The sequence below is a fragment of the Mesocricetus auratus genome, unplaced genomic scaffold (genome assembly GCF_017639785.1).
Source record: "Mesocricetus auratus isolate SY011 unplaced genomic scaffold, BCM_Maur_2.0 Super-Scaffold_100040, whole genome shotgun sequence".
Classification (NCBI taxonomy): domain Eukaryota; kingdom Metazoa; phylum Chordata; class Mammalia; order Rodentia; family Cricetidae; genus Mesocricetus; species Mesocricetus auratus.
In genome coordinates, this window is record NW_024429217.1 from 2,372,991 (window position 1) to 2,394,674 (window position 21,684).

Consider the following 21,684-nt stretch of genomic DNA (forward strand, 5'->3'; position numbering starts at 1 on the left):
TTGTTTTGGAATGGTTGTTCTTGGTGGAATTGTATGTGAATTTCCACTACTTTCCTCTTTTGGGTGTTGGTAAAGTGGGATTATCTATTTCCTATGTTTTTCTGATTGTAGTTAAATTCCTTGGACTGGAGTTTTCCTTCCAAAACTTTCTTTAGGGCTAGGTTAGCGTATATGTATTGTTTAAATATAGTTTCGTCATAGAATATCTTGTTTTCTCCATCTATTGTGACTGGAAGCCTTGCTGGGTATAGTAGTCTGGGCTGGCATCTGTGGTCTCTTAGTGTTGATAGAATATCTATTCAAGTCTTTTTGGCTATCAGAGTTTCCATGGAGAAGTCAGGTGTAATTCTTATAGGTTTTCCTTTATATGTTATTTGATCTTTTTCCTTACCTGCTCTAAGTATTCTTTCTTTATTTTGTATGCTTGGGGTCTTGATTATTATGCGACAAGGGATCTTCCTTTAGTGGTCCACTCTATTTGGTGTTCTCTAAGGCTTCTTGTACCTTCATTGGCATTTTTTTTTTTAGGTTGGGCAAGTTTTCTTCTATGATTTTGTTGAATATATTTTCTGTCCCTTAAAGTTGGGTTTCTTCACCTTCTTCTATACCTTCTTAGGTTTGGTCTTTTCACGGTGTCCCATATTTCCTGGATATTTTGTGTTAGGGATTTGTTGGACTTAAGATTTTCTTTGATTGATGAATCTATTTCTCCTAGTGTGTCTTCAACACCTGAGATTCTGTCTTGCATCTCTTGTATTTTGTTAGTTTTGTATCTGTAGTACCTGACTGTTTCCCAGTTTTTCTATTTCCAGCATTCCTTCAGACTGTGTTTATTTTATTGTCTCCATGTCCGCTTTCAACCCTTGCACTGCTTGAATTGTTTCTTGTAATTTTTGCTTCATGTTTTCCTCCCTTTCTTGCATTTGTTGGATTTTTTTTCTTGTTCCTTGCATTTTTTTTTGGTTTGTTTTTTCTTCCATTTCCTTAAGGGATTTTCTCACATCCTCTTTGAGGGCTTCTATCATTTTCATGAAGGTGGTTTTAAGTTCATTCCCTTCTGCTTCATCTGCACTGGAGTGTTCAGGTCTTGCTGGTGTAGAATCTCTAGACTCTGGTGGTGTCATATTTGTTTTTCGGTTGCTGAGTGTGTTCTTACTTTGACTCTTCCCCATCACTTCTTCCAGTACGTTTAGAAAGAGTCTCTTCCTCTCCTGGTGGGTCGGCGACTAGGGTTCCCTTTCGGTGTGTGCAAGCAAATCCAATATTCTCTGGCCTCTGCTCTCTGGCCTCTGCCCTCTGCCCTGAGTGGGGGTGGGGGGAGTGGACTAGCTCTCTTTCAGGCTCCTGGTAGCTTGGTTGTCTGTTCCGGGGTCAAGTTGACCTGGCTGTAGTCCCCAAGCGGGGGATCTGAGAGAGGGCAAGTGGAGGAGGAATTCCGGTCTAAGATGGGGACCCGGTGCTCACCTCTGCCCTCTGTCCTGGGTGTGGGTGGAAGTCAAGCCCTTTTTGTTACATATTCTTTTTCTTTTTTTAAATTTTTTTTCAGGACAGGAATTATCACACAGAAATAGAAAAAACAGGGATGAGGGTAAGCCCCAGTGAAGAAGAAATAAATAAGGGAGTTATGGGAAAATGAGTCAGCGTTTGATACCCTGATAGAGTAATTTCCTGACCCTATTAGGACAGGTTCTTGGTTAAAGTTGGGGGTCTCTTGGACAATAAACATTCATATGTAAGAGCTACCCCAGACAGGTGTAGTTAGAAAGAAATACAGGAGACAGCAAGTTTAGCTATAAAAGATTTTCAGATCAGTTGTTTGTGTAGTGACCGAAGTTGCTACCCTTGAAAGTTAAGCATGCCAGTTTGGGTCATCAAAATGTACTGAGGTCAAGCTGTTTATGGTAACAGGGAGGCTTTAATAAAAGCCAAGTCCAGGAGGAAGAAAGAAGAGTCACAAAGCAAACTCTGCTTGAGGGAGTCTCTGTAAGCTCTGTTTGGGAGCTGGGTGGCAAGAGAGAAGTCCAGGAGGGCATAGAGAAGCTGTGAGACTTCCAGCATGGAGCTAAGATACGAGAGAGAAGTCAGAGACTAGAGCCTGGCCAAATAGATGTGGAATATTCCAGAACCCCTAGTTCAGGAGAGGTGGGTGGAAAGATGAGTATCTGGGTTGGTCCCAGTAAAGGCAACGATAATTTGTGACCAGGAATCAAGACATAAGGAAAAGAAGGCATCCTTGAAGTCTAGGACAGAGAAATGGGAGGTCTCTGAGGGGATGGTGGAGAGTAGAGTGTGGGCTGGGTTGCTATGGGGTGAAGGGGACACACTGTTGAGTTGGTAAGTCAGAGATCCTGGCCAAGGGGTATGTGTTAGTACTTAGGCATTTGTACTAGCCTACCTTTGGACTTCTGACAAGTCCTCAACTGCTGCCACTAAGAGCACCTGTGCCTATTCAGAATGTTCCCTTTGAAAAGGGTCCTGCCCACCTCCCACCCATCCCTCTCTCTTTCTCTTCATCTCTCTTGTCTGTTCCCATCCCTCCTTCTATGTTCCAGTCCCCAGAGGCCAGTCTCCCCTCTTCCCTTTCCCCTTAATAAAAACCCCCTCCATTTGAGCTCTGTTGCATAGTATCTTTCTTTCTTGAGCCACTTTTTAAAATTACAACAGTAGGTTCTATTTTTTTCTCCAGGTATATGGGGGTACTAAAGTGTGAAGAAATGGGGTACAGAAGATTCTTAGAGGTCAGAGATAAGAGGTTTAAGTCCCCTGACAGGAGAGGGGAGATATGGAGTCTGGGTGATACATTTGGTGTGGTTTGGTAAGGCTGTTCCCCTACTCTTGACAATAGAGGAACAAGGAGAGGTACTCCCTAAAACTCCATCAGGACTAAGTAGGTGGCCCCAGTGACCAGGAGAGAGATACTGATACTGTAATATCTACTCACGGCTCCCAGTCAGAGATGGCAGTGGTCAGACCAAGGGAACCCAGCCCCCCTCAGTTGCCTATGGCCAAACCTAGGAGGTCATCTGAAGCACCACCTGAGCTTGATGTCCCCATGCCTCGAGGGACATGGACCAATCAACACCCCACTACCCTTCTTGATGGCAGCTTGGGCATGGTTCGAGAGGTTTACATGGGTTCAATCGGGCCCAGGCCCAGTGACCTGACTGTCTTTAAAACAGGGACCCGGAGGTTCTTAGACTTTGAGAGGCTAGGTAGCCTACGTGGTTGCTATAGCCACTCAAAAGGCCTCAGCCAGAATCAAGTATATTTCTTTCAGGCTTTTTCTTTTCTCCCATGGCACTCCTTAAAGGCCACTGCTAAAACTTCTGCCTGCAGAGTCACGGGTCCTTTCTCTGGACATTTAAATTAGGCCCTAATATCAAGGAAACTCTGGGAGCAGTGGGTCATAAGGAGTTGTTTTCTATCTGGCATCTCAAGGTCCAGATTGGTATATTCTAAGAGGACCTTTGTAAGGCACTCTAGGAATTAATATAGGTTTTCATGTTTGTCCTGAATGACCTTTTGGATTTTTTCATGGTTTACCAGTTTAAGGATGATCTTGTGAAGGCCAGCCAGGAGGTAAGTTACAAATTCATCCTGAGCAATGATGCCCACTTGGAATACTGTAATTTCATTCAGGGTTCTTTGTTGGGGACTGCCTCAGTCCTGACTGGGTGGACAGCCTGTCACTGAGGAGAGAGAAAGGGAAGCCAGAAATGCTGGAGAGGAAGGTGAGGGACTGTGGGTTGAGGGCAGTGAGGGGGGAGGCTTGTTAATATGATCGAAAATAGTGGAAGAATCATTTCATTTGGACCTCATAGCTAGGAGGAGTTGTTTTCCCTTGCTTGACTTACGTTATGTGGGGTCTTTTAATCAACATGTGAGTGTGATCAGCTGACAAAATCCATCCTTCTTATTGTAGGTACAACAGCTGAGATGACAGCAAGCCACATGTTTCCTTTAAGATTACCTTTGTATAGATTTTTAACCATCAACCCTGGGGTTATGAGTTTTAAACCAACCTTTTGTTACAGAATTTACAGAGTTTTAGGCATACTGGGTATGATGGTTTATAAATCTTGAGATAAGATTTATACCTTAGCAAAAGTTTTAGAGTGTTAAACCAAAACCAAGAGTATGAGATGAGTAGCAATAGTCCCTACTGGAAATAGACTGTTCGTTTGTTTTCCTCTCTTTTCTCTGTCACATAGTCAGATGGCTTGCCTGATATGGGACAGAGATTCTTGGAGGAAACCTTTTAAACAAGTGTGCTTGGAGTAGGGGGCATAACCCATACCCCAATTCCAAAGCCAACTTTAAATTGAAGTGGGACAGCATAAAACAACAGTCAAATGCCACTCATACCTAAACGATACTTGAATTCCTATAAAACTGAATCCAATAAGCTGAGAGCAAAGAAGCCTTAGAGATAGGAAATATTTGAGCTCTGGCTATAGAAAGGGCACTGCAGGAGGGAGCTGAGACACACAACCAGTGAAGAGTATTTGCAGAATGCCTGCATGTTGCAACTGGCCTACTCTTTTGCTTTCTCCCCATCTAGTAGGTCTGGCTTCTGGTTCCCACTTTGCAACAAACTTATGGATCCGTCAACTGGTAATTTAAAAAACAGGACATTTATCAGTGTGTGTATGGGGGTTGGGGGACCAGACAAAAACAGACAGGGCTTGGAGCAGAGAAAAGAAAAAAATAGGGAATAGGGAATCTCTATTTCCCAGATCATTTAACAGTATTTGTAAAGTTTCCAAATACTATTAGGATGTAGGGTGCCATTAGGTAGCCCTTTGGATTCATTATCTAAGTAGTATGAAGCCAAATTTGAATGCAAATAGAGTAAATTTAGGGCCCTTCAGGTCAGATGCCAAGTACAAAGGCTAGAGATTTTCTTCGAGGCATTATAAGGGGGAACGAGGTGGTATAGACACATTCCCATGGATGAGAGTGAAGGAAAATGTCACTGCAGCTTATAGTCATGGGCATCCCCAGCACTCAGAGAGGACCAAATATGGACCAAGCCCTTTAGTGGGTTATCACCACACTCAACGGGAATCAGGGCCTTAGCCTGCCTAAGCCAAAGAAACTTGGAGCCGGGTACCAGGGCTTTCGTGGAGAGCAGAAGGCAAGGACAAAAACAGAGCTCTAAGAAGGGGGTCTCAGCCACAGGACAGGGTTGGAAAACAGAGCACAAAAGCCTCGAGGGCCTAGGGGAGCTGTGCAGTTACAGACAGCTCTGAAGGGAAGCTGGAAGAAGGGGGAGGGACACAACAGCCTGGTCATGCCCAAGGAAACTGCAGGAATGCACCTCCAAGGGTGGGGGACGGGGCCAGGTAAAGAGGGCCAGCTGTAGCCTTAAAGACTATGACTGGGCACTCCTCCACCTCCAGGAGTACCAGAGGAGTGTCAGATACCCAGCGGTCACTTACTCAGACTCAGAAATGCTTACACCAAGCAAAGGGGAAACTTACCTAATTGTCATTGATGGATGGGGTGCTGAGCAGTCAGTGAACCCAAAGGTGAGTCTGTTATGGGTGGATTGGAAATGATGGATAGGGTCTCAGTGATGCTTAGGCCATGCGGGATACTCTCAAGCACTAGGAGAGCCTTTGCCGGCTTTTGGCATCAAATGTAAGCATTACATCTCAGATGGAAAGGTATCCTGGCAGTCAGGGGATACTATAAAGCCACACAGTACAACAGACACAAGAGATTTATTGGGAGGGAGAAAACCAGGAGAGTGGCTGCCTTTGCTCAGGCTAGAAACAGCAGGGAACTGAACAGAAGGTGGAGCTTAACTTATTATAATGCATAAGGGGAGCCTTGTGTGGGGAACCTTGGCAGATTCCATGATAGGCCAGGGTAACCTAGGCAGGAAACAGACACAAATATGCCAGGCAGACGGAGCTTAAGTGAGCAGTTTTATTATTATAAAGGGGAGGGAAGGGGAAGGAAAGAGGTAAAGAGACAGAGAGAGGACAGAAGAGAAGAGGGAGACAGGAAAAGTCCTGTCTGCCCCAGGGAGACCGTGGGGAAGATAACAGGAAAGAGTGTAAGTAGGCAGAGTCTATCTTTTAAAGGGGTCCTTTGTACCTCCATACAGACTATACAGCCATGGAAGCTTGGGCTTACCAGTAGCCTGAGTGCAATCTGCCAGGCCAGCATAATGCCTGAATCCTTACAGCTTATATATATTCAGTTTCTTCTGAGAGGGGTGTGGTGGTGGACCTTTTCAGGGCGAAGTGTTCCTAGGTGGGGATTTATGGGATTTCAGGTCCAGAGCTTGGGCTTTTTTCTCTGTAGGGTAAGGGCTCGGTGCAGCCCTTAGGGCAGTTAATGTTCTGATGGAACCTGGCAGTTGGAGGACCTCAGGGGAAAGCCTTGCCACTCCTGTGCCTCAAGTGGCTTGCAAGGAGTAGTGGGGGCATGGATATTGAGGGAAGCCCCATGAGCTGGAAGAAGTTTAGGGTAGAGGAGGAGATGAGAATGGCTAGGACGGACGGTAGTGTGGGACTTAAAAATGTATGAAAGCACTTAAGATACTGAGAGCACCTGAGGCCAGCGTGTACTTTTGATGTGCGGATAGGCAGCCATATGTTCCTTCTGCCAGAGGTAAGGGACATGACTTTGGCAGATGGATCTGGTGTGACAAGTTTTCAATCTTGCCACTAGAAATCGTCTTGTAGATCAACTTGAGCTCCTTTCTGGACTGTGGACTGCCTGTTGCAGTTTGGGAAATTGGAGTTTCCTTTAGACCTGACAATTAAGTCTCCTTGAATCCAAAGTGAGCCAATGTTGTGCCCAAACTCTCAACCCCAATATCACCAAGAGACCCAATCCAATGCAAAAGCAAAGAGTGTTCAATTTACAGATTAACTCAGGTTCCCCTGTCCATCCAAAACATGGAGTGAAGCAGGAGGGACCTTGAGCAACAGTGGGCAGGGAATATATTGGGGTAGAGCAAAGGGAGTGGGGGTCGCTCTCTGCTAGTTGCATAGCAACAGTCTCAGGATTGGTGCACCTCTAGGCTTGGGCAACCTGTCCTGAGTTGATTGGTCAGCTGCAGCTGCAGAAAGGTTGCTATGCCTATAGGCCCTCCCAGGGTGATTGCTAAGCCCTGTATTCCACTGTTATCAGTAAATCACATCCAGAGCCCGCCAGCTAACTTCTGATTGGTTCCTTGCCACAAGGAGGGCTTCTGGTTCCTAGTGATTAGGGCAAGGTAGGGCAAGGTTGGGAGCTCATCTCTTGTTGCTGAGTCAGAGGCCTACATCTTGCAGGGTCTTTTCTAAAGCCTGTCATGGCTGCCCAAACAGGGGGCTGAGTGAGGGTCTGAGCCCTTCAGCCAACATTGTGATCTCAATCTATTATTGTAACTCAAGCAGTGTCTTATGAAGATCTTATGAAGTAAAACTTTTGTTTTTTGTTTTGTTTTTGAGACAGGGTTTCAATGTGTAGCTTTGGCTGTTCTGTGACTTGCTCTGTAGACAAAGCTGGCCTCCAACTCAGAGATCCACTTATCTCCTCCCAAGTGCTAGGATTGAAAAAGTGAGCCACAACTGCCAGACTTTAAAACTACTCTTTAAGCTTTGGGTAGAATGCTCTAGAAAGCATGAGCTTCAAGTGAACAAGTTTCTATATCCAATGAGATGGATGCATGGAGGAAAAAGGAAAAGTTTATTTCAAACAGCTAAGGCTATCTCTCAGGAAAGCATGTTGAAGAGACAGGGCAAAGATTTCCAGGGTTAAATGGGAACTGGAGGAAGGGGGCTTGTAAGCCCGAAGAAGGGAGCTTGAGGCCAGCCTTGACCTTGACAAGTTAATAGGTCAGTAATGAGTTAATGGAGCCACAAGTCCCTCTTGCTAGAGATAAGGGGAATGACTCCCTTGTAGCAAGTTCCTTCAGGGAGTGGAGGCTTTTGTCCTTGCTGGATTTCTTAAAAGAATAATTGAGAGACCAAAGACCAAAGAGAAGACTTAGTGGGTAAAGCACTTGCCATGCAAGCATGAGAAATTGACTTTGGATCCTTATCTCATGTGAAGTGGCCCTATAACCCTAGTGCTCCTAAAAAGAGATAGGAGGCAGAGATAGGACAATTCCCAGAAGCCTGTGGACCAGCTACCCTGATGTACATAGTGCCAAATAGCAAGAAATTCATTTTTAAAAAGGTGGAAGTCAGGAGACAGATACCCGAGTCTGTTCTATTGGAACATGCATGCTGGAGCACGCACACACACACACACACACACACACACACACACACACACACACACACACACACACCATGACCACCATCAACATAAACGAAAAGTAGAAGAAACCATCCTGAGTGAGGTAACCCAGTCACAAAAAGAGAAACATGGCATGTACTCTCTCATATATGGATTTTAGACATAGATCTGGGGAGTGCCAGCCTACAATCCCATGGCCAGAGAGTCTGGGAAACAGAAACTTCATTCAGTGGCTGATGGAAGAAGAGGCACACTCCCATGGCTAAGCACTGAACTGAACTCAAGAAATCCAGTGAGAGAGAGAGAGGACTGATGACCAAAGGGGTTAAGACTGGGCTGGTTTAACCACCAGAAACACTTGACCTGACAAGTGTTAGCTCTTGAATCCCAGACTGATGCCTGGGAATCCAGCATGGGACTGATCAAGACCCCCTGAATGTGGGTGTCAGTGAGGAGCCCTAGGGTAACCTATTGAGCCTTGGGTAGTAGATCAGTATTTATCCCGGGTATACAAATGGACTTTGGACTCCCATCCGACAATGAGAGATGCACTCTCACCCTGAACTCTTGGGGAAGTGTCTAGACCCTGCCCTGGATGAAATGACAGACTATGGACATCCCCATGGAGGGCCTCACCCTCCCTGGGGAAATGAGGGGATACTGGGGGGGGGGGAGGGCACGGGAGGAGGGGAGGAAAACGGAGAGGGACCTGGAATTGACTCGTGAAGCATCCTTGTTTCTAATTTAAATTTAAAAATAATATATATATATATAAATTATATATATATAGTACATATATATAATCCATATTGAGGTTGTAGATACCTGGAATTAAATTTAAAGATTAAATGTAAATCATTTTTTAATTGCGTTTACTCTTTTTTACTTGAGCTGTCATCAAACAGGAAAACTTAGCATGCATTGTTTCACTTATGCTAAATTCTGTGTTTTGTTTTTTAGTTTCCTCTTTTGTCAATTTTGAATAAAGCCTATTTCTCATTGGTTTCCATTTAACTTTAGCTATAGATGCCTCTTTCCTTTGCCTTATCAGCCAAACTAGTTAACACATAAAAAAATCTTACTTGTAGATAAAAAATGTAATGAAAAAAAAAAAACAAACAAAAAGAGAAAGTGATACAAACCATTCCCTTTTCTTTTAAACCCATCATAATGCTCTACACCCCACCTCTCCTCTCATTCCTCAGTGGTTATTATTTTTACCTTTCCTTGAAGAGGCCATATTGAAGATATCAAACTTCAGACTAAAATGGAAAAATTAATAAAAGTCTAATAACTTAGACTTCAAAAGCCTAAATAGAAAAAGAAAAACTCTTAAGCCTCTCTGAGTTCCCAAAAAGGCAGCCGGACAGATAAGGCTAAACAAAGAGCTGGGTACAGAGGCCTGGGGACAGATAACACACCCCAGCTGTGTCAGTGTCTCTCAGTCCTAAAGAAGATCAACTGTCAGCTGGAAGTTTTAAAAGTTCCTGGCTCAGGAGATAATTAACAAACTTATTTCCTTTACAGGTTCCTGGTTAATTGCATCCTGCCTAAACAAACAGTTATTGCTTCATCCTATGTAACAATAAAAGCTTTGTAATCTGAAGACATCCAGTTTTTTTTTAACCTTCCTTTTAACCCCCCCACCCCTCAGCCAGAAAGCAGGTTTCTGCTTGTTCCCAAATGGGCAGTATTCACGGTGCAGCTTGTAACAAAAAGAAACCCTTTTTTTCCCCCCTTCGGTGTGTGGCTTCCTCAGTGGTAGATTTTTGGGATTCTGCAAACTGGGCATAACAAACCACAGCTGCCTAGCTGCCTGTAATTTGAATAACTACAGTCCTGTGAAAGCCCCAAGCTAGAAGCTCCAGCTAAACCCACAGTACCCTGAGAGGACTAGATTGTCCTAATCAACCAGGAGTCAGGGGGTTTTAGAAAGCAATGAATAATCGTAAAAGAGGAACTAGGAAATCATTTTCTCTGTTTCTCTGATTTCTCTAGGTCTCACTCTTCCGGTTTATTAATGTTAACCTTAATTTAGTGTTTCCTTAATTTTTGTGTTAGGAGCTGAGTTTTTTTGGGAGGTTAGTGATGTATCTGGTCTCCCTCTGTTTTGTGTTCTTTACCTTGTATTTAGAACAACTGTTGACAATACTACTATTAATATGCAGTTTTTCTTTGTGCTTTTAAGGTAAGTCACCTGGGACCAATGTTTTCTTTCTAATAGCCACTGTGTTAGTTAGGGTTTCTAGTACCATTAAGAGACACCAAGACCATAACAACTCTTATAAAGGAAAACATTTAATTGGGGCTGGCTTACAGTTAAGAAGCCTAATCCACTTTCATCGTGGCAGGAAACATGGCAGTGCACAGACAGTCATGGTGCTGGGAAAAGAGCCAGGAATTCTACATCCAGATGGCTAGGCAGCAAGAAGAGAGAGTGACACTGGGCCTGGCTTGAGCATTTGAAACCTCAAATCCCACCCTCAATAACACACTTCTCCAAAGAATCCATACCATCCCCCACAAGGCCATACCTCCTAATAGTGCTACACCTTAAGAGCCTATGTGGGCCATTGTCAATCAGACACCACAGTCATAAATCAATACTACCACCAAACTCTGGTGCCTTCTTTATTTAAGTCAATTCTCTCGTGAAGATCAGAGTTAGAGTTAGAAGATAGGAAGTTGGTATGTCGGCATCAACATTTTAATCCTAATTTTGCCATTCAATTATGCATAGATGAACAGGATGTATAGGGTGTATATTAAAAGACCTGCTTCAGGAATAATACCTGTTTCATAACAGTAAGATGAGGCATGTAGTAAAGACCTAAAGAAGACAGGTATTCATACAACCTCTATCGTCAATCCTATAACCATAAATATCAGGCCTCAGTTACACATTTGTCAATTCAAATAAAAATTCAAAAATAATTTATTATTAAATAGCATTAAAACAAATGTTTAAAGTTTACTATCATTGCTAAAATTGAATATTATAATTTCACACCATGAGTACATTTTTTAAAATTCATTTTTTTATTACTGTGTGTGACAAGCATGTGGCTGTCAGAAGATACCATTAAGGAGTCAGGTCTCTTCTTCCCCCTTTATATGAGATCTGTGAATCTAACTTAGGTCACCAGGCTTGCAAGGCAAGAGCTTTTACCTGATAAGCTATCGTGCCAGCTTGAAGAGGGCAAATTAAGACTGAAAATTTCACTAAGCTTCCTACAACATTAATTTTTTTTATTCCAGTTCTAAGAACAGTTGGAATTGGCTATGGATAATTCATATGATTTCAATGAACAAGGTTCACGGAATGGAATCTCATCTGGGAAGAAAAAGAATTTCCTTGCGTCAGAAGATCATGGACAGAAAATTTTAAGTGTACTACAGAGTTTTAGAGAACAGAATGTCTTTTATGATTTCAAAATAATCATGAAAGAAGAAGTAATCCCATGTCATCGTTGTGTGTTGGCGGCATGCAGTGACTTTTTCAGGTACTGTACACCATCTGTGCTTTAGACTTTACATGTGGAAATTACATTGTATTTTGCACTGCCCCCTAACATGCTATAGTAATATTTAATAATTATAACTAATTTACTAATAGCACTTGAATACGGAGTCTTAAGCTATAGCTATAAAAATAGAGTCTTCCCAAGACACCATTCCCAAAGTTCTTTAACACTAGTTCCTTGAGATATTCTGGGTGGGGGGTGGAGTTCATAGAAGCTGAGTGTAAAGAAAGTAACCAAGAAGAAAATTATTTAGTTGTGTCCATGCCATATCCCCAGGAAGGAACTCGAGCCCAGAGGACTTAAAATTTCTCCAGAAGGATGAAATCTCCCATGTGGTAGATCATGCCTATAATCTCAGCATTCAGCTGGCTGAGGAAAGAGGATTGCCATGATGATAGTGGGTCTTTGATACATAAGGTTAAGGTCTGATATATTTTCATAGTACTGGGGCAATTGTCTCCTGGACAGTAGAGAGACCAGTATCTTTTGCTGACACCCTGCAGTCAGCCCTCCTAGTTATACTGCAGTAAACTCAAATCCTTGCTTCAGTATTCTGCATTATGTCTAGTTCTGAAATAAAATTTAAGTAGGGTTTTAATCTCTCAACATATTTGCTAAAAATGGTGTAAGATTTAGTGAAGCAAAATGGGAATTATACTGACTGCATTTACAATTTTTTAAAATTGGGGACTAAACCCAGGGCCTTGTGCTGTTTTGTTTTTAGTCATTAATTCAAAACCTGCTTTTTATAAATATGTAATTAACCAGGCAGTGGTGGTCCACACCTTTAATCCGATCACCTGGGAGGCAGAGGCAGATGGATCTCTATAAATTGGAAGCCAGCCTGGTCTACAAAGCAAATTCCAGGACAGCCGGGTCTGTTACACAGAGAAGTCCTGTCTCCAAAACAAACAAGCAAACAAACAAACAAACAACACATTTAACTCAAGACTGCTATACTTCCATTAACATGTAATTCAAGACTTACTACTGCCACTATAGTAAATTATATAAACTAGACTTTGTTTTGCAAGCATTTCTTGCCATCTTCTACTGATTGAACACCTATATTTGTGTGGCTTTACTTTGAATTTGAAATTCAGTAATGCACAATGTCCTTGGCCAGGGAGGCTCCAGCACTCTTGAATTAGCTGTTTGCTTACTTAACTGTAACTTTGCATCTCTGCTTTTTGTTTCTTCATATACTCTTAGTTATTCTTTGAACTCCTTTGGGGCCCTGGTGTTAGACTGTACTACTCCCAAGCCACCTTTGTCTTCCCTGCTTATTTTGAACACAACTTTCCTTCCAGTAACTTTTTGCATCCCTTATAAACGTGGCCTTTTGGTTACAGGCATCTATCTAGTTAATGGTTAAATACTTAGTTTCTTAGTATATATGCCCTAATCTAAATCCCAGGTCAACAGCTTAGTAGTCATGTGACTTTAGGTAAATCACTTACCTTCTCCAGACCTAGGTCTACTGACAGTTGACCAAGAAATTAAAAATAAAACTAGGGACTAATATGTAGGTTATAGAAGTTATAAATAAAATAATGTATACTTAGCATATTGTATTTTAGATTTAGTTAATGTTAGTCAATAAAGTTCTTGTTTTGTAACGTTGAAAAACACAGAAAGATCCTAAATATATAGTTGATTTCACTGCAGTGTTTTCAAGCTAATATGACAAGTTCATGTAAGCATTTGAATTTCCAAGCATCTACTCTTACAAACTTATTTTTAATTTAGTATTTTAGTAGGTTGATTGATTGACAGTTTTTTTACATCTGTATAATGTATTCTGGTTACCATATACCCATGCCTTATCTCTTTCTACCTATATCAATGTCCCTGCGTCCCCCACCTGTCGCTTCGCAGTGCTTTCTTTTTTGACCAATTTAGTTTAACAAGGGCTGTTTTGAGTGACTGCTGGAATGATTGGGCATTTAAATGCTTTAACACATAGTAGTTTTTCTTTTTTATTTAAATTAGAAGCAATCTTATTTTATGTATCAGTCCCGGTTTCCTCTCCCTCCTATTCTCCCATGTGCCCCAGTAACCCCCATCCCATCTCTCTTCTGCTCCATAGAAAGGGTGAGGCCTTCAATGGGGGATCATCAAAGTCTGACATATCATTTGGGGCAGGGCCTAGGCCCTCTCCCATGTGTCTAGGCTGAGAGAGTATCCTATTTTGGGGAATGGGCTCCCAATGTCCGTTCATACATTAGGTATGAATGCAGTTCCATTACCAGGGGCCCGATAGATTTCCCAGGCCTACTAAATGATACCCACATGCAGAGGGCCAGGTTCCGTCCTATGCTGGTTTCCAAGCTATCAATCTGGGGTCCATGAGTTCCCCTTGCTTAGGTCAGCTGTTTCTGTGGGTATCCCCAGCATTATCTTGATCCCTTTGCTCATCACTCCTCCCTCTGCAACTGGATTCCAGGAGTTCAGTTCAGTGTTTAGCTGTGAATCTCTGCTTCTGTTTCCATCAGCTACTGGATGAAGGCTCTATGAGGGCATATAAGGTAGCCATCAATCTCATTATAGGGAAAGGGCATTTAAAATAAGTCTCTCCCCTATTGCTTAGATTCTTAGTTGGGGGTCATCCTACTATATCTCTGGACATTTCCCTAGAGCCAGATTTCTCTTTAAACCTATAATGGCTCCCTCTATTAAGGTATCTCTTTTCTTGCTCTCTAGTCTTCCCCCGACTGAATCTTCCTGGTCCCTCATGTTGTCCTCCCCCTTCCTCTTAGGATTGTTTGGTCTTTAGGTGGCTAGCTTCTTTGTATATTTTGGAAAACAGCCCACTGTCAGATGTGGGGTTGGTGAAGATCTTTTCCCATTCTGATGGCTGACATTTTGTACTGTTGACTGTGTCCTTTGCCTTACAGAAGCTACTCAGTTTCAGGAGATCCCATTTCTTAATTGTCAATATCTGTGTCTGTGCTACTGGTGTTATGTTCAGGAAGCGTCTCCTGTACCAATTCATTCAATGGTACCTCTCTTCTAAGAGGTTCAGTGTGGCTGGATTTATGTTTAGTTATTTTATCCATTAGGACTTAAGATTTATGCATGGACATGGATCTGTCTGTAGTCTTCTATATGCCAGCATCCAGTTATGACAGCACCATTTGTTAAAGATACTTTCTTTTTTTCCATCGTATACTGTTAGCTTCTTTGTCAAAATTCAGGTGTTCGTACATGCATGGGTTAATATCAGGGTTTTCAATTCAATTCCATTGATCTACCTATTCTTGTGCCAATACCAAGCTGTTTGCAGGACTATGACTCTATAATAGAGATTCAAGTCATGGATGGTGATGCATTCAGAAGTTCCTTTATTGTACAGGGTTGTTTTGGCTATCCTGATTTTTTTTTTCATATTAAAGTTGAGTGTTGTTCTTTCAAGGTCTGTGAAGAATTGTGCCAGTATTTTTGATGGGGATTGCATTGAATCTGTAGAGTCTTTTTGTGTCACTTATGTAAACTACCATATCATCTGCAAATAATGAAATTTTGACTTCTTCCTTTCCAATTTGTATCCCCTTGATCTCCTTTTAGCTAGAACTTCAATTACAATATTGAAGAGATATGGAGAGAGTGGACAGCCTTGTCTTGTTCCTGATTTTAGAGGAATTGTGTTGAGTTTCCATTTAGTTTGATGTTGGTTTGCTGTCTTTTGCTTTTATTATGGTTACGTAGTTTGCTGTTATCCCTGATCTCTCCAAGACCTTTATCATGAAGGAGTCTTTGATTTTTCAAAGGCTTTTTCATCATCTAGTGAGATGATCATGTGTTTCTTCTTCTTCAGTTTGTTTACATTGATGTATTTTTGTTTGTTGAACCATCCCTGCTTCCCTGGGATGAAGGCTGCTTGATCATGGTGGATGGTTTTCTAATGTGTTCTTGGATTCCATTTGCCAGTATTTTATTGATTTGTTAGATATTAGAATTGCTACACCTGCTTGTTTCTTGGGTCCATTTAATTGGAAAATCTTTTCCCAACCCTTTACTCTGAGGTAATGTCTGTCTTTTAATTTGAGGTGTGTTTCTCATATACAACAGAAGGATGGATTCTGTCTTCGTATCCATTCTGTTAGCCTGAGTCTTTTCATAGGTGAATTAAGACCATTAATATTAAGGGATGTTAACGACTATTGATTGTTCATTCCTGTTTGTTTTGGATTTGGTGGTGGTAATGGTGGTGGTATTGTGTGTGGATCCTCACTCCCCCACCTTTTATTTTCTTTTAGCTGTTGGTAAAGTGAGATTATCTATTGCCTATGTTTTTGAGAGTGTAGTTAACTTCCTTGGGTTGGAGTTTTCCTCCCAATACTTTCTGTAGACCTGGATTAGTGTATATGTAATGCTTAACTCTGATTTTGTCATGGAATATATTGTTTTCTCCATCTACAGTAATTGAGCTTTCTGGGAATAGTAGTCTGGGTTGGAATCCAGGGTCTCTTAGTGTTTGTAGAACATCTATCCAGGACCTTCTGACTTTCAGAGTTTCCATGGAGAAGTCAGGTGTAATTCTGATAGGTTTGCCTTTATGTGTTACTTGGCCTTTTTTCCTTTGCTGCTCTTTATATTTTTTCTTTATTCTGTATGTTTGGTGTTTTGATTATTATGTGGCGAGGGGACTTTTTTTTTGTAGTCCACTCTATTTGGTGTTCTGTAAGCTTCTTGTACCTTTCACTGGCATGTCTTTCTTTAGGTTGGGAAAGTTTTCTTCTATGATTTTGTGGAATATGTTTTCCGGCCCTTAGAGGTGGTTTTCTTCCCCTTTTTCTATACCTATTATTCTTATGTTTGGTCTTTTCACGTTGTCCCATATTTCCTGGATATTTTGGGTTATGGATTTGTTGGACTTAAGATTTTCTTTGGTGGATGAATCAATTTCTCCTTATGTATCTTCAATGCCTGAGATTCTTTCTTCTGTTTCTTGTATTCTGTTGGCTATCTGTAGTTCCTGATCATTTACCCAGTTTTCTATTTCCAGCTTTCCCTTAGACTTTTTTTTATTGTTCCTATTTCAACTTTTAAGACTTGCACTCTTTTAATTGTTTCTTTCACTTGTTTGGTTGTTTTTTCTTTGCTTTCCTTGTTTTCTTTAAGAGATTTGTTTATTTCTTACAATTTTTGATTTTTCTTTTCCTCCATTTCTTGATTTTTTTTGTTCTTCCATTTCTTTAAGGGATTTTCTCATTTCTTCTTTGAGGGTCTTGCTTTTAAGGTCTTTCTTCTTCATCTGTGTTGAGATATTCAGGTCTTGCTGGAATGGGGTCCCTAGACACTGTTGGCATCATATTGATCTTTCTGTTGAATGTGTTCTTATACTGTCGTCTTCCCATCCCTTCTTCCAGTGGGTGCCTGTTGGATCTCTCCATCTCCTGGTGGGTATGGGTTCAATGTTCTCTTCAGGTGGGTGCAAGCAGGCCCAGTAATCTGATGGCTCTCCTCTTCCCATGGGTGGAGGTGGGACTAGTACTGAGATGTTGACCGTCTCTGGATGGACAGGTTCCCATGTGTGCAATCCCCAGACTTCAAGTAATTTAATGCCGTGCTGAGGAACAGTTATCAATTATAAAGTTAAATAATTTTCACATTATTAGTAAATGACACAGTAGAACCTCATATCTTCTAGCTTTTTGAGTCTGATTTTTATCTTCAAAATTACTATTAGAATGGGATAATAGTTTTCTTTTTTAATTTTAGACTGCTTTATTTTTATGTATTTTGTTTCTTTAAATTTTCTTTTACTTATTTAATTTAGAATCAATCTTATTTTACATATCAATCCCAGTTCCCTCTCCCTCCCTTCTTCCCATGCCCCTCACCAACCCACTCCACTCCACCCCCCAGCCACTCCCCAGGAAGGGTGAAGTCTTCCATGAGGGATCATGAAAGTCTGTCACATCATTTGGGGGAGCTCTTAGTCCCTCCCCCATGTATCTGGGCTGAGAGAGTATCCCTCCATGGGGAGTGGACTCCCAAAGTCCATGTGTGCACTAGAGATAAATACTGATTCCACCGTTAGAGGTCCCATAGACTGCCCAGGCTTCCTGATACCCACATTCAGAGGGCTTGGTTCAGTCCAATGCTGGTTCCCCAGCTTTATAACTTGGTCTGATCAGCTAGCTGCTTCTGTGAGTTTCTCTAGCTGGTCTTGACCCCATTGCTCATCCCTCCTCCCTCTCTACAACTGGATTCCAGGAGTACAGCTCAGTGCTTAGCTGTGGGTGTCTGCTTTTGCTTCCATCAGATACTGGGTGAAGGCTCTAGGATGGCATATAAGGTAGTCATCAACCTCATAGGGGAAGGACATTTAAGGTAGCCTTTCCACTATTGCTTATATTCTTAGTTGGAGTCATCCTTGTGGATCTTTAGACATTTTCCTAGTGCCAGATTTTTCTTTAAACCTATAATGACTTCCTCTATTAAGGTGTCTCTTTTCTTGCCCTCTATTTTTCCCCTGACCCAGTCTTCCTGATTCCTCATGGCCTCCTCCCCTTCTCTGTTCCCTACTTCTCTCCACCCACTCCCCATGCTCTCAATTTGCTCAGGAACTCTTGTCCCTTTCCCTTTCTCTGGGGGACGATGTATGTCTCTCTTAGGGTCCTCCTTGTTTCCCAGATTCTCTGGAGGTCTGGATTGTAGGCTGGTAATCCTTTGCCCTGTCTAATAACCATATATGAATGAGTACATACCATATTTTTCTTTTTTGACTGGGTTACCTCACTCAGGATGGTTTCTTCTAGTTCCATCCATTGTCCTTCAAATGTCAGGATTGCATTGGTTTTTTTTCTGCTGAGTAATACTAACCTGGAAGCATCCTAGATGCCCCTCAGCCAAAGAATGGATAGAGAAAATGTGGTACATTTACCCAATCGACTTCTTTAAACTTCAAAAATGATCAGGCCTTTGTTGACTTTCATTAAATGAATACATAGCTCACATGAAATTATGTACAAATGTGGCTAGAAATTTAATTATTTATAGTCTTAAGATAAGTCAATAGATAATATTTGTAGTTTGAAAAAATTAATTACAAGGACAATGTAAAATAAAAATATCAGAAAAGTATGCAGTACATCACAAAAATTATGATTAAGATACAAAATCTTGGAACCGAAAAGGAATCACGTGTGTTACAGAAAACTACTTAACATGACAAATCTTAGAGAAATGTCAACTACATAGAAAGTAGGATAAAATGTAAGAATTTGATCTTACATGTGTCTTTTGTAAGGGTACAGAAGCTAATATCAAGTTAAAAATACATAGAATCCTGGGGCAGGAGAATAGCTCGGTGTTTAAGAGCACCAGCTGATCTTCTAGAGGAGCCAGGTTCAGTTCCCAGCATCCATAGGTAGCTGCTAAATATCTGTAACTCCGGTTCCAAAGGATCTGATTCCTTCTTCTGTCCTTCACAGGCATTAGGCACATACTTGTGGACATGCATACATGCAGACAAACCACCCATACACATAAGAAATAAAATCTTTTTTTAATAAATCTTTTTTTATTATTTTAATTTTAAATGGTTTGTTTTACATGTCAATCCCAGTTCCCTCTCCCTTTCCTCCTCCCGCACCTCCCCATCATCCCCCCCCCCATCCTCCTACCCTATTACCAATTCCTTCCGCATAGGGGATATCTAGAGTCTGTCATTTCACTCAGGGTAGGGTCCCACTGCCAGTGGGACCCGCAAACTGCCCAAGCCACACTACTGTCACCCACGTTCAGAGGGTCCTATGCAGGCTCCCTGCTGTCAGTCCACAGTCAGTGATCTTGCTCACTAGATCAGGTAAGATTGGATTTTCCCAAACTGGTTTTGACACCTTTGCTCCTCCCCCTCTTCAGCTGGACTCTGGGAGCTCAGCCCAGTGCTTAGCTGTGGATCTCTGCATCTGCTGGATGAAGGTTCTATGATGATAATTCAGGTGGTCATCAATCTGATTACAGGGAAGGCCAGTTCAGGCACCCTCTCCACTGATGCTTAGGGCATTAGCAGGGGTTATCCTTGTGGATTCCTGGGAATTACCTTAGTGTCAAGTTTCTCTTCGAGCCCCATAATGACTCCCTCAATCAAGATATCCCTTTTCTTGCTCTCCCTCTCTGTTCTTCCCCTTTCTCAACCATCCTGTTTCCTGGTGTTCTCCTCCTTCCCCTTCTCCCCGTAATAGCAGTTAATACTTTGCAATTATTAGGTCATTTATTCTTCTAAACAACTTATTTAATCACTTTATTTTTGTAATTTTGTTGATAGTGATATGATTTTCTTCAGTGTGTAACCTGAGTTATTTTGTAGCATATTAAATATAATCCTTTATATATATTATATAAATATACTCCTTTAGTTAAAATATTGCATCTGTTTAAAACTTCCCATTAAAATGCAAATTAATATTTTAGTTCATTTTTTCAGATTCATTAGCCATGATTTGTTCTCCTATTATTTATGTGTGATACAGGAAAATAGTAAGTAGTAATAGAATACCTTTCGTATTCATTATTAACAAAACCTCCTGTTTGTCACATAGCCAATAAGTGAAGAAGCTATGTCCTCACTGAGATACCTGTCTCTAGGGGCCATGAATTTAATGCTACATTGAACCAATAATAGAGTACATCGATATATAAACAGTATATAATATAACCATTGCTGTTTAGTATTTCTAAACTGACGTACACTGTTGAAGGTCCTTGTGTAACAATATAGCACACACACACACACACACACACACACACACACATATATATATTTTCGAATCAGGTTTTCTCTGTTTTGTTTTGGAGCCTATTCTGGAACTTGCTCTGTAGATCAGGCTGGCTTCAAACTCACAGAGATCTGCCTGCCTCTGCCTCCCGAGTGCTGGGACTAAAGGTATTCTTTTACGTGGCTTTGTATTAAGAAGTATTGAGTAGCCTTGTAAAAAATCCGTTTATCATTCTTTTCCTTATTTATTTGAAAGAGCCCCTAATATTCTTCAGGTAGATCACTGATAGATTTATTTACTCTCTGGTATAGACTCTAAGCAAAAAGCCAACCCCAACACCACCAAGTGCAAGCAAGTACTTATATATATAGCTCAGGTATAGCACACAAAAGTATTTGTCTTGGTTGCTTTTCTATTGCTGTGGTGAGAAACCATGACCAAAATCACTTACAAAGGAAAGTGTCTAATTGGGCTTGTGTCAGAAAGTTAGAGTCCGTGATGGCAGAGCAGACATGCTGGCAAGAAGAGCTGGCATTCCACATCTTAGTCCACAAGCAGGAGGCAGAGAACACACTGGGAATGGCACCATTCCTTTGAAACCTCAGATCTCCTGAATTGTCGCACCTCCTCCATAGGGCCACCCTTTCTAACCCTTCTCAAATTGTTCCAACAACTGAGGACCATGTATGCAAACATGTATTGAGCCTATGGAGCCATTGTCATTCGAACAGCCACAGTATTTTTGATAATATCAACACAGATGTAGGCTTTGTGAAACCATGATAAACAATAAAGTAGATTTTATTCCCTGATCAGACACCTCCAAATAACCTGTATTTTTGTCTCTCCTCATTTCAAAATAGTCCCAGTCTCTTAATTTTAATTTCCAAGCTGGCCTGATTATTCAAATTTCGGGGAACAGTCTTATCTCTCAGTAGTTGTTACCACAAAAACATAGGTTTGGCTTGGGGGGGGCGGCTTTGTGTGGCTTGGTTTTGGGATATTATGTTCCCTTGTCCCTTTTACAGCATGAGTCTGATTTCATAGGTTTCCCCCATAGAGCCATACAAAATCATTGGTGGCAGTGGGCCTCTTAGTGTATTCTGTGTTTGATGTAAATTTTTGAAGCCTAAAACCTTGATCATTATATGCTGAGAAATTTTAGTTATTATCACAGCTATAATTAA

General features: G+C 41.4%; 1 protein-coding gene across 2 annotated transcripts in view; it reads left to right on the forward strand.

Moving 5' to 3' along the window:
- The window catches only part of Kbtbd3 (kelch repeat and BTB domain containing 3), a 42,774-nt gene that overhangs the window by 13,299 nt on the left and 7,791 nt on the right, over nucleotides 1–21,684 (forward strand). For both annotated transcript variants that reach the window (XM_005077312.4, XM_013118554.3), the window contains exon 2: nucleotides 11,503–11,747. In XM_005077312.4, the coding sequence (XP_005077369.1) occupies nucleotides 11,527–11,747 (221 nt within the window). In that variant the 5' untranslated portion in view covers nucleotides 11,503–11,526. The remainder of the gene's footprint in view (nucleotides 1–11,502; nucleotides 11,748–21,684) is intronic.